This window comes from Sebastes fasciatus, chromosome 12 (assembly GCF_043250625.1).
Source record: "Sebastes fasciatus isolate fSebFas1 chromosome 12, fSebFas1.pri, whole genome shotgun sequence".
NCBI classification, from domain to species: domain Eukaryota; kingdom Metazoa; phylum Chordata; class Actinopteri; order Perciformes; family Sebastidae; genus Sebastes; species Sebastes fasciatus.
Window position 1 is genome coordinate 11,107,732 of NC_133806.1, and position 13,524 is coordinate 11,121,255.

The 13,524-nt window shown below is 43.0% G+C and overlaps 1 protein-coding gene across 2 annotated transcripts in view; it reads right to left on the reverse strand.

Moving 5' to 3' along the window:
* Positions 1-1,264: 1,264 nt before the first annotated feature.
* eva1ba (eva-1 homolog Ba (C. elegans)) overlaps positions 1,265-13,524 on the reverse strand; it is a 15,400-nt gene continuing 3,140 nt past the window's right edge. Inside the window, exons 2-4 of one of the 2 annotated variants that reach the window (XM_074653093.1) lie at positions 4,931-5,084; positions 3,386-3,480; positions 1,265-2,339 (exon numbers count right to left, since the gene is read on the reverse strand). In XM_074653093.1, coding sequence (XP_074509194.1) covers positions 1,912-2,339; positions 3,386-3,452 — 495 coding nt within the window. In that variant the 5' untranslated portion in view covers positions 3,453-3,480; positions 4,931-5,084 and the 3' untranslated portion in view covers positions 1,265-1,911. The remainder of the gene's footprint in view (positions 2,340-3,385; positions 3,481-4,930; positions 5,085-13,524) is intronic. The other variant, XM_074653094.1, reaches the window with a different exon arrangement.

Below are 13,524 nucleotides of genomic sequence, written 5' to 3' on the forward strand. Positions count from 1 at the left end.
CTTGGTGCACCTTTTCCCCACCACCTTATATTGTCCTCTTTTGGCATATGTGTAGTAACTTATTGTTTTGATACCACTGGTTACAGGTTTTAGTTTTCTCATTATTTGGTCTTTATATTTTGTTCTTTTATTGTTGTTTTTATTTTGTCTGTATTTCATTGTATCTGTGCAAGCACTTTGAAACTATGTTTAGAAAGGTGCTATACAAATAAAGATTATTATTATTATTATTAGAATTAAGTGAAGAATTTAACCTGCTGGTGGCACTAGATTTAAAAGTCAAAGAAATGTATTATCTGGGATTAATCTTCAATTAATTGCAGGAAATTTCATAGTCATTCATCAGATTTGACTCCAAAACAAAAACCTCAGGGTTTGACAGGGGATTATCAAAAATATGTAGGATTAACCCTTTAAAGACCATGAGTGTCCATCTGATAGGTAGATACTTCAGTCTGGTTCACAGTGGATTGACTGACCATGTCCATGTAGAGCCTTGCTGCTATGGTGGCTAAAACACATTGCACACTGCTTATAGCTCTGTTAACAACAACTTAACAGACATATCCTTCAAAATGCATCCTACAATCAGCAGCACTTAGCTTGAGGCGCTTCGGTTCCACGTTGTCAACAGCAGCTGAAGTGGTGTGTGGACAGCTGACATGACCAGCGGCAATGTGTGGACAAGCGACGCATTTATGAACTTTTTTAAAAACAAAACCGTTCTTGAGTAACATGGTTAGACTTCATTTAGTCTCTGAAACACAACAGGAGCATCAGAAGTTGCAGCAAACGCGTGAGCAGGTGGTTCAGTTTAATTGAACCGCCTTTACGCACAGGGTGCGCTTGATTTACGTATACCGGTACCAAGGCGAGGTGTCTACCTGGACTGGAGCTTTCAGACTATTTCTCCATATTCATGTTTTTTATTCCCTTTAAAGAGGAAATTTCATTCAAGTTATCCCATTCTATCTGTTATCAGAACATCTTCCCTAATGTCTGACTCCACATTGTAAAATTCATTTTGGAGTTCCCAGACATTAGAAAACTGTATTATTAACCTTTTAAAGGCACATACCAGAGACACTGAGCAGAAATAACAAATTACCCAAAATGGCCTTTCCCCTAATGTTATTAAAAGATGTCTCCCTCTTTATCTTGATTATAAATCCATGGCCCAAAGGTACACAGAGAATGAGCTCTGTTGTATATATAAATGTCTGACATCTGATCTGAACATTATTAAGAGAAACAACAGCAAATTATTTTCAGCGTAATACTTTAATTCTGTCATTTCCTTGGGTGGAATTATCCCTGAAAACACAGACATGGATTTCATAAATTAAAGACTCCAATTTGAATTGTCTTTACATTAAACTGTGTAATCTGACCCCCCACCCCAAAACGGATTGATATGTGCTTGTTCAAATGTAATTTCCTTTAACAATACTCCTGAGAGTGTTTTTTTCCCCCCACAAACTCCCCCGTTTAGAGGAGAATAATGTCCTCACGGCAAACAAATAATCTTCATTGCAACATACAGTACATACATCGTCTATATATGCTTCTATTTTCCACTTATTACATACATAAACCTAGTTCAGTTGTGTGCATTTTTGTCATTAAGCGCCATATATTTGAATACACTGAATACTTCAAGTGTCCCACATTCATACTGCATCTTTTCCACATGGATCAATCAGTCTTTAAGACACCTCTTGGTTTAAATTCCATAGTTAGTTGAAAATAACAAAGTGCAATATCACATAGTTCAGCTCTGTCGTGTCCTGTTTCCTTGATGTTGCATTGTATCACAAGTCTCACAGGCTTCAGGGACATCGGGGCACACCCAGAGGTCCATGTCTGTCCTTCACAGAGCTCACATTGTTCCCTTTTGAAGCCTCATGTATCTTAGTAGTAATGCACTCTTCCAATAGTCCCCGTCCCCGACCCCAGGATGTCCGGCTGGCCGTTCCTCCAGATCTCACGTATGATGCGTTCTCTCTCCTCCAGCCGCTGGGCTCGCTCCAGCTCCTCAGCTGAAGTAAACACATTCACACTCAGCGTCCCGTTTGACTGGCTGGTGTGATTACCGACAGGTATTTCTGTGCTGGGCAAAGGGATGGGTGCCTCTACATCGTCCCCGTCGTCGTCTTCGTCGTCCTCGCTCTCCTCGTCCTCCTCGCTGATGTCCTTTAAGTGTTTCTTCTCAGGCGTGGAGGCGGGGGCCACGTTGGTCCGCGGCTTGCAGGAGATGCGGATGACCAGGAGGCAGAGCGTCAGCACCAGGCCGAAGCACACTCCGAGCACGAAGTAAAGGCCGAAGCTCTCTGGGTTTGCTGAGGGAGAGGACGACATGAACAATGTCAGATCGGGTAAAAATGTTGTTACTAACACAGGGAGATGTAGGTATTGTTGCTGGGCCAGCCCGTTCTCATTCCAAGGGCGCCAAATACACTTTATCACGGCCGTCGGCGTTATATTGATGCCTAAGGCACCCTTTAGAGCCAGTATGAGACCTCCTTTAATGGTTTTACAATGTAAACCCAACCGTGTCAATATTAAACGCTCAGGGAAAGTGCGCCGAGAATGTGGTGATGTAGCTTTAAGAGCAAAAAGAGACACACAGGGCGGGCGGGCGGGAGGGGAGGTAGTTGGGTCCAACAATCACAAAGCTTTCATCCAGGAGACCGCTGGTCATGTTCCGTGTGCCACGTTACAATCAGCTTTTTGTTCATGTCCCCTATTCACAACGTTCAGTGTCATTTTCACTGTACAAACGTAGTAGTTTTAAGCCCATGTTGTTTTTTCCTAAACTAACTATAGTGGTTTTATTGCTGTAAAATTAGAAAGTTTGCTCCGGCTGGTAGGCGGTGCTTGGTATTTATTCAACTGTTCTCAACATGGAGGCCGGGTCACAAACGTTCTCATTGTACAGCTAAACAGTACACTACAAAATGTTTAATTTTATGCAAGAAATAGGCATTACAGTGACAAAATATTGATTCATGTTTGATCAGCGCTGCCTAGTTTGACCGTTTGGTTGAAGATCGCGAGTGATTGACAGCTGCTCAGAGACGGCAGGCTCCAGCTCGGCTATGATTGGTTGTTTTCCTCCAGTCTGTGAAATCTTGCAGATGCCATAAGGAGCAACGGAGGACACCAGAGGCACATGATTTTTTTTCAGATTACCTGTCTCATGCACAACTGTCAGGATATAGTGACCGGCAGATTGGAGCATATACTGTATGCTCCAATCTGCCTACTACAGCTTTAAACATGTGTTTACTGTGACGGAAAAGAGTGACGCCGAGGGGTTTGACAAAGCGTCGGTATGTGACGAGTTGGGATGAGAACGCGTTGGCTGGGCTGAGGTGTGACGTACCTTTGATGTGTGCATATGCAGCTATGGTGTTGCTCAGGAGGTCCATTTCTTTTTTCTTCACATCCATGGTGATCTTGACTTTGATTTCTTCCCACCTGAAAAACAACAAACATATGACACTATATTAAATCTGACTTCGGTGTATAAGTAACGCAACTACACGTAGACGATGCGAAAAGTCTTTGGAATATCCCCCAAGCAGCACCCGTCCTCCAGAGTCACATTCTGTGCAGCTTCTGGATGTCAAACCCACTGACCACGGTACTTCTTCATATGCGGTCCGGTGTGGGTGGGATGAGGCCTCCAAGTGTCAAACAAAAGCTCCTCTGTGTCCTCCTAAAGTACCGGCTTCATTCGGGATCATCATAACGCATTTGGCACATGGCACTCTACCTCTGAACCATGACAGCCCTCTGTAAAAGAGGTCAAGAGTCAGTTTTCCAAGTAGCCACAGAAGTCTTCTTTCTGCCTAATGGGACTCCCAGATCAATTTGAGAGGAAAAGAGTAGCGTGTTTTTGACTTTAGTGTATTGTTTGGACTTTGTGTCCCTGACATTCAAGCTGTCTGTCTTCCTGGCATCCTGTCAGTCTGAGGAGCCCTATTGTCTTTTTAACCGTTCCCGTGTGTGGCCGTGACTCCTAGCACTCCCAAGGAAGTCCTTCTTAAAGTAAAACCTGTAGAGCCGTGCACCAGAAGTTCATTCTCCTTTACGGTCTGTTTTTTGGTTTTCAGCAATTATCCACATCCTCTGTGTTACCTTCATGCTACCTCCTCACTCAGTAGCTTTTGACTTCAGGAGAAACAAGCCTGTTTCAGATTGGATGTGCCTGCGTGGAATCGGGAATTTGCCAGGGGGGTCGTGTTGTGCTGCTGGGTCTTTCTGTATTTCCTCCGTCAACCTTCCTCAGCACCCTCCTCCCTGCTGCTGACTCTGGATTTTTTTTTCCTCCGCTTTGCCATTTTGTGAACATTTTCCATCTCCCTGGCTTGATGACATCATGGTGTCGCACACATGAGACACATAAGAGTGTTGATGGAAATAGAGGAGTTCAAAATAAAAAAGAGGTGCCTTTAATCCTTCCAGCTACGTGTTAGCACCATTCCCCCTTTTAACATGTGCTTTGTGTTGTGGCTGGCTGTGGAAAAGAAAACCCTGTTCATGTGAAATGATGATGAACTCTGAAGCCGTCCCACTCTTACAGTACGTGTGCGCACTTTTCTCTAAGTCGAACCACATGTTGCAGTGCCTACACACACAGATCATATGGATGTCCTCAAATTGCACAATCCACATGTTTGCGTTTGCCTCCACACATTGCACCCACTGATAACCTCAGAGCCTGATTTGTATCATGATGTGTGCATACCTCGATGATTTATGCAGCATATTGCTTATTTGACGATTAAATTCAAGCATAAAACCACACACACACACACACACACACACACACACACACGTAAACCATTATATGAACTTTAAAACACAGCAAACATTCTCCTGTAAGTAAGCACAAAGTGGAGCACAGATAAAATATAAAACTTACCACTAAATGAATCTATGAAGTGCGTCCTCAGTCCCAGCTCATGGTGTAATGAGAAGTTGGGGAATGGATGCAAAATGATCACGCTTCTCTCCCTTGCTGCTGGATCAGAGCGGGTGATCTTTGGTCCTCAGGCTAAACAGTTCATTTGGCCACCCTGAGACAAGAGCAAACACACACACACAGACGTCAAGCCACATTAGATCCAGACTCAGTGAGGCGTTTGCAATGCAAACAACGACAGGCCTATTGCAGGATACACGGTCTAGCAAGAGACTAGAGGCAGGCTTTTCAGTTTTCACTGGTTCAACTGTGCTGCTGTTCTGAGCCCGTACAGGGTAAAAAAACACAGGAATGTACACTCTCTGACCACTTTATTAGGTACACCTATACAGTTTAATTCAATCCAATACAACAGATCTGCCACAAATTCTACATTTAGGAAGATTATGATGTTCAGTTTTTCTTGACACCATCAGAGAGCTGTTAATTCAACTCTATGTGTATTATCAACACATTCTTATCACAACTCATCACATACCGCCACTTTGTCACGCCACTTGGTGTCACATTAAGATTAGGCAACAAAACCACTATACTTAGGTTTAGAAAAGAACTACATGGTTGGGCTTAAAACTACGTTTGTACATTGAAAATGACACTAAACGTTGTGAACACGGGACACGAACAAACAGCTGATTGTAACGTGACACACGGGACACAAACAGCGGCCTGTGTTTGTTGGACCCATCCTGGTAAAAAGAACAGGCTGGTATTATTGAGTGGTAATGTTGTACTGGACTGCGTTATGCCACAGTCTTGCACCATAGAAGTTGACAATTGAAATTGGAAAAAAAAAACATCCAGTCACCAGGTAGGAGCTGCAATCAGTTTTTGGCAGGTGAAAACTGTATTTTATGGGTTGTAATGGTCCTTTAAAGGAAAATTTCAGCAGGTTAAAAGGAATGAGTGGGCTATAATCTGTCAGATATAATAATCATGAATGAAATCAAACCATTCTGAGGTAGAAAAGAATCCTTCCAGTCACAAGGTAGGAGCTGCAATCACTTTCTGGCAGGTGAAAACTGTATTTCATGGGTTGTAATGGTCCTTTAAAGGAATTTCAGCAGGTAAAAAGGACTGAGTGGGCTATAATCTGTCAGATATAAAACAAAGTAAGTAGAAGTCAAATTTCAGTGAGACTTTTAAATAATGATATCTTTCGCTGCAGGAATGTAGAATACGGGGAGGGAAACATCCCAAATAGTTTAATATAACAAATCTGAAGCTCCTCTGCTACGCCAAAGTTCCTTCACATCTCTAGCAGCTCAAAGCACAACAATCTGCCAGAAATCCTAACAACACGAGCCCCAGAATCACTTTCCTTTACTCAATAAAAGGCCTATAATGTGTGGGGGGTGAGTGCTGTACATGCCAGCTGGGGGATCGAGGGCTGTGAAAAATGCTGCGCTGGGAAGTTTTCTAACTTGTAGCCCTGTTTAGGAAAAAGCTCCTCTGCCAGCTGTAGTTGGTTTAACAGAGCCTCTGTGCTTTCCAGGGCAGATTTTGATCTTGCTGACTCTTGGCAGATCCTATGTACACTACAGAGCGCCTGACCGAGACAGCGCTCGGGGCTATAAGTGACAGAGCGGTCACCATGGTAACGTGCTTTCCAGGCCACCCCCTCGGTCCCCACGGGGGCGAGACAGACGATGGGCCTTTTGTTTCTGTGTAGGGATGGACCTACGCGCTGTCTTCCTGTCGAGCTTCCTTCCTTTCTTTTCAATTATGAACAAGTTCATCTCCTCGCTCCCGCAGAGTCTAATCCCTCCCTACTAATGGGATCTATTCATCATTATCCAAGCAGAGCTGGGGAGCATGGGCTTCCAAGGAGATATTTTGTTTTTGTCTCAAGGGTAATAAAGTGAACGGCTCGAATGACTACAACCGCTCTTCAAGCCAAGGTCAAGGCTAATAATTGGACACCTCCAGTACAGTAACTGGCCTCCTCTCACACTGGAATGCAGCAAACCTGAGCTTCATCAGCACTCAGGCATCTGTTGCTGGTGGTTAATGGCATAGAGCCCCGTTTAAAGCCTATCTAAACACTAATTATCCTGCCCTGTTGTTTTGTTGTGTTTGTGTTTTACCTCAAGAAGGAAATTATTAGCAGACCTCCTCCTTCCATGACTCAACTTTCAGTCATTTTCTCCAAGTGACCCAATTTTCTTTCCTGTTGCAGATGTTGCCCTTCCCTACAGCCTTGAAAACGAAACCGTAATTATAACACAGGTCTCATGCATTCGCAATTTGTTGTCCCATCATGTTTTACTCAAACTTATGTTGCATTATAAACTGCCTTGTAAATATTATGAATGAAAGCAACAGTCCTCAAATTATGGCTCTTGACGTAATCAAATATTGACATGACGGCTTTATACAAAAACAAGCAAACAGCACAAACTGAACTCCAAATGATATTTAGTGATTTCATCACTTTGGCCAGGATCATGCACTTTTGGCAAACAACAAAAAAACAAAGCTTCTCACTTCACTTCTCACTCTCTAAACTGCAATGTTTGGGGGAGTGCTGACTGGTGGGAGCATTCACACCAACTTCTCTGCCATAGAAGTGATAATATTGCAAGAATCAACACACCATATGGTGTTATTATGTTGCAAACCTACATAAAACTTCAGTTTATACAAATAATTCCAACGCAGTTGTGTTAGAACTCGTCATTTATGGCGTTTAATACAAGCTCTCCTTTACCTTTCATTATTTAATTACAAATAATAATCATATATGTAGAGTCGAATGCATGAAACAAAAGATATAAAGCCAAGTACACACTACACAAGTTTGAGAGTCATAAGATCGCTGTACTGTTCCCACTACATAACTTGCTGATTTGTAATCAGTGGTCTTGAAGTGGTTGTGGTTTTCGCACTACATGACTGACACCATGAGGAATCCCCGAGGAGTATGTCTGGTCTCCAAACTACGTTTTGTCATGAAAACACACGAGAAGTGACACAGGAAATTATGTAAAACCATGTGCGAGACAGGATTTTTCCTTGTAATCATGCTTGTTGCTGTTGTCGTTTGCACATGTTTTCACAAAACAGCCTGTTTCCACACGCCTTTACTATATATAGCCTGTTTCCTCTAGGTGCAACAACATCTTTGGTCCATGTTGCAAATGCAACACATACAGTAAAGTTCCCATTGGAACAGGCGACCCCTCCGCCAGGTTACCTGTGCCTCAACCTGTGTCTTGGGCTCTCATTGACTGTAGATCTCCACGACAGACTCCACGAATAGGTCCAAATATACTAGATATCTGGGATTCGTCTGTGATGCATCAACAGTTCACACACAGCGCCGATTTGCATCTGAACTGGGGCTTTCGTCAGGAAGCTCCAAAAACTGTCGGCAAGTGGAAAATCAGGGCTCAAGTTGTGTAGTGTGAACTAGGCATAAGACAGCTAAAATATAATTTTCCACTGATCTGGCTAAACCAGCTAAATCTGTCTTTGTGCAACGTCTGAGCTCTCGTGACGTCAATGTTTAGTCCTATTTTTTGTCCCTTGCTTATCATTCATCTTTCCTGGCTTCATATCCTGAGGTCAAACACTCAGGCATCCCCTTCCTGAGTCCTCTGCATGCTGCTGACTATTAAATAATCACTTAACCCATCCTGATGTGGCTTAAATTGTGTTGGAAACATTTGTTCTTCATCTCATATTAAATCAAAACAAAATATAATCCCAGTAAGAAGTGATAAAGGTTAGCTCAGTGAAGTCTTCCAAAAATCTGTCAGTCAGCGGTGAGTTATTTATGTAAGGTCCTACATAATGTTCAGACCGAAGCCAGCATAAACACATTATGGTGCGTTGTGGTGGCCTGAAAAGAGGTCAAACGTTATTTCTGACTGTTTGCTTTGGTTTGGATGAAGAAGCTGAGTGGAAGAAAAACTCCAAACTATCACGTAGCGTGATATTTTTGTTGTCATCCACTTGGAGATAACCACAATGGCCCTTCCTTCCCACAGGGTTTGTCCCTTTCCGCATGGGACAACATCCAGGTCAAAGCCCTTCTTCAGCATCATTGCCATTGTCTAAGATAAGTATGTTGGGACAGAATGACTGAGCTGTCTTCTGTACACAGAGGATTCATCAACAGAGGCAGACCTCCAAAGCAAAAGTCTGTCACAGAATAGAAGCACTTTTCCCCAGATACTTCACCAGTAATAAGCCATGCAACCACAGCACTCCTCTTCCACAATGAAGAAATCAAAGTCATAACCCTTCAGTGGAATTTATGCAGGGAGTCAAGCCACATTTGATTTATACACACAAGATGAAAAGGTCGGATTACACAAGGGAGCGAGTTGGTGTTATTTCCTCATTGTAATGACAGACACCAAACCGCAGAGGGAAAGAAATATTTTCAATACCTTGAATTTCAGCGCAGCTGCAACAATTCCTGGCACAACGGATGGTCTTTCTGTGGCTCGCCTGGGACGAAGCCTCACAGAATGAAAATAGCCAGATTTGAATGTAATCACATTTAACTTAAGTCCACACACAGACTCTGAGGGAGATCACAGAAGCTGACATTAGTATTTATAGCATCTTAGTGTCTTTGCTTTTGATTATGTTCATTAAAACGTTCCTGCTTTGATTCTGTGGCTGCTACTGAGAAAAAAAGAAAACGTCTGGACTTAATGATGCATAGCATCAAACAAACCAATCCGGGTAATTTAGTCACTATTTTCAGCCTGCGGAGAACATTATGAAACTCTGCGTTAAATAAATATACTGAATCAAGGCTCGGTCTTGGCTCAGTTATTCTCACGCTGATCAAGACATTCTTTCATTAGTTGATGAAAGGTTAACAGCAACGCATCAAACTGCCAAAGAGTCTCAAACTGTATCACAAAAGTGTCCGCTGGATGTCTCTGCAAGCCATTTATCACACACCTGTAATCACGCCAGAAAACGGTCTCCAAGTACTAAAACATAATGTAACTTCAAGCTTTGCCCCAAACAGCAAAGGTGATTATTTTCCACTCGGTAAACAGAAACATTGTCCAAACCGAGATCTCTGTGTCTGTGAAAGCGTTCATGAAGGTCCTGCAGGACGAAGGTAATTTCTCGTGGAAGCCACAGCGAGTATTCTTCACGTCCAAGAAGGTTGCAAAGGACATTTTTGGAGAAAGCAAGAGTGCATTTCTTCCCAGTTCCTCTTGACATGAAGATCTTAAGTTTCAAGCTGTGCAAACAGTTAGTGCTGCTTCCTCTTTGTCAAGACCCGCCAGAGTATCTGACTGAGAGGAAAACTGTTTGGAAACAGGACAGACATGTGGTTGACATCAGTACAGAGACGTGGAGCACCAGGTGAGGTTGACCTCGGACGGACATGGGTCAGAGAGTGTTTGCAAATACCTTTAGGGTTTGTTTTATCCTGTAAAAAGAGGCCAAGTTAGAGTGGCTACACTTAAAGGCGGGATGAGAAGCAGAAGAAGAAATCTCCGAGCAGATTTCTGCCAAATATTGTCCGGATTATGATGTCGATTTCAGTTGCATTTCTCCCATCAAATTGGGTGATGCAGAACCTTCCAGTTTAAATGCCTGAAGAAGTCGAGGACAGTTCATTCTTGAGCTTTGAAACAGCAGTTGAAAAAAACTATGTCAAACCAAGGTCCACTCACTCTCTTGTTCTGGAGCTTTCGACCATATCACACTGTCTTCTTCACTTCTCCTAATGAAGACAAGAATAGAGCAAACAAGCGAGAGACCCTAGAGTGCAGATGGTTTCATCAACTGCTGTTTCCATGGTCAACAATGAACTGTCAGCTTCAACTGTTATGCGTAACAAGGACACAAAGTCCAAGAGGTGCATCTACATCTGCTGATGAACAGCATATATTGGACTTTAGTTTATGACACCACCCATCTAACACTGTACTGTAGGTATAAGCACACAATCAAACATATTTTAAATCATATTTGACCCTAGTCTGAACTACAGTGGGCTGCCAGCTGCAGAGATCAAACAGCTCCAGTGAACGCATAGAGAACTTGCCCAACTTGTATTAAGTTTCCTCTGGAGTGGGTCTTAACTGGAAATAATTTCAGATCTAAACGTGCGTTGTTTGTGCAGCATTCAAACTTTGACATTTTTGTTCCATTAGACGATTCAATCTTATCCAAACGTCTTGAATACGGTTTAGTGTTTGATACAGACCTGAAAGAAAGCTTTGTTTAGTCATGTGTTGATGTATTTGGCTCTGGGCATGCACTTTATTTGACATAGACTCAATGAACAACAGCTTTGGCTTCAAGTACAAAAAACATTTCCAGGAGTAAACACAGACTCAAAGCAGTCAGGCATCGTCAGTAAAGTTATTATTTGACTTTAGACGCTGCACTTTTCAACAACATGACTCAGTATGCCAATGTGACGCCAGCTTGGCTCAGAGTAACTGCAACCCTTGCCCCAGTGAATCCCTGTGTGTGTCCTCGTGTCATAAAAACGTGAACCACAGAGCACTGCTTGTCCTGTGAGGAGCATATTTTGTGGGCTATGGCAGGTAATGGGAGGGTAATGGAGATACGGGACTGAGCTTGGGGTTAGGGCAAGTGGTTAATGGCACCCAGATGTGTTCCTGATGTGAGGCAGAGTCCGAATGCTTTGCTATGTAAATCAAGAGGAGATATCCCATGTTCCATCTTCATACTGACGTTATCACGCTACCAATCATTCAAATCAAGCCGCGCTCATGGCAGTAGGAAGCCACATTGGAACCACAGCTTTGTGTGTGTGTGTGTGGTTGGGTTTATTTGTGTGTGTCTGTCTGTGTGTTGGCAGATACTGGGTATGTTTCTGCATGTTGAAATTGATTCATATGAACATTCCTCCATGACTCTCCAAAGCAGGCTTTAGATTGTCCTAAACCCAGAGCTCCAAAAATAGAGCCATGATCTCAGCCTTTTCATCGATCTGGGCCACCATCCAGCAGTACGCCAACACCACATACTGTATCAATTACATGGACCCTGCGGATTACTCCGTGACACAAAACACGTGTTTGCCCTTTGTAGGATTGGGTCCGTAGCATTTACTCTACACAGCTCGTGAACGTGGTGAGGCTCCACGGAGATTTAGGAGGTTCAGAAATGTTGTTGTGACAGGAACTAAGTTTATGTAGTGAAGGCTGGTGCCTGTTTTCAGCTATTTAAAAGGCTTCTACTAACCTCTTAGCGACTAGTAGTAATTACAAAAACATCAACAGTATTGTCGTCTTTCCTTGAATTACAATGGAATCATATTTTTTACAATGGCGAGTAAATGCTCCCTTCAGAGCACATCCAACAGAAATGTCAACTGAGAAGATCCTCAACACATGGGAAGATGATGAGGAGATAAGGAGTGGAGTTTTTGTGGCTAAGGAATTAAATGTCATGTGATGCTTGTTAGCTTGTGGGGCTGGGGGAGATATTTTGTTCCAAAACAAGAGAAAAATTAGATGTCAGTGCTGTTCTGTCATTGGTTCTGATCTTCTAGGACATTAAAGGGGCTAAATGTGAGATTGAGAGCATTTCTATTGCCTCCGCACGGCTCTCAACATGGCGATGGCTGAGCTGACGGCTCGCAGCTAATGGTGCTGACAGTGTTAACAGTGCAAACAATGGCAACAGTGCTGACAGAGCTAACAGTGTTTACCTGAGGGGAACCGAAAGGGTTGGTGCTATGCTTCTGCGATGACGCCATTGGTTGGGACGGCATTATCAGCTGTAAGTGCTGTATGAGTATGTTTTCTTTAGCGTATAATCACCTGAAAATAAGAATCGTTGTGTTTTCATGACCTTAGAATGAGCTGTTTATACCTAGGGAGTGGGTTTCCTCTCCACGGAGTCTGCCATGTTGCACCGCCATGTTTCTACAGTAGCCCAGAACGGACAAACCAAAATGTTAACTTTTCCTGCTTGGGTCGGAGTCAATAATGTTACTCGCCGCCGCTCTCTCTCTGTTGCTTCACCACTCACTTCCCACGTACACACACACTCTACGCCCTGGCTCTGCTCCAACTGGCTCTAAATAGAGCCATTCGCGTTTTCACGACGGCCACCTTAGCTCTCCAACACGCTTGGCTCATGGGAGATGCTACAGTTGGTTGTAATCTCCTCAGCTCACCACTAGATAGCGCCAGATCCTACACACTGTTCCTTTAAATCAGCCTTTTTTCTGATTGTCTATTTAATACTGCCTCCAGTCTGTGCCTAACTTAATCTTGGGTCAATTGTCTTTTGCTAATATAATTATTATGTACCAAATATATGTAGTTTGAGTCTATTTCATCCTGTTTTCCTGACCAAATATTCATATACAGTTTCAACAAAATAAAAGGCTACCACTTCTGTGCATGCTCAAGTGCATTTTAGTGCCAGTTTCGTTGTGCCCCTCTTCGTATGTGTGTGTCTAGCTACATGTATGTGTGTGTGTGTCCGAGATAGGAGTGTAAGCTTATAGGCAAACCCACTGGACTTAGCATGTCAAACATCTGCCTGAGCCTAAACAGGCGAGTGTC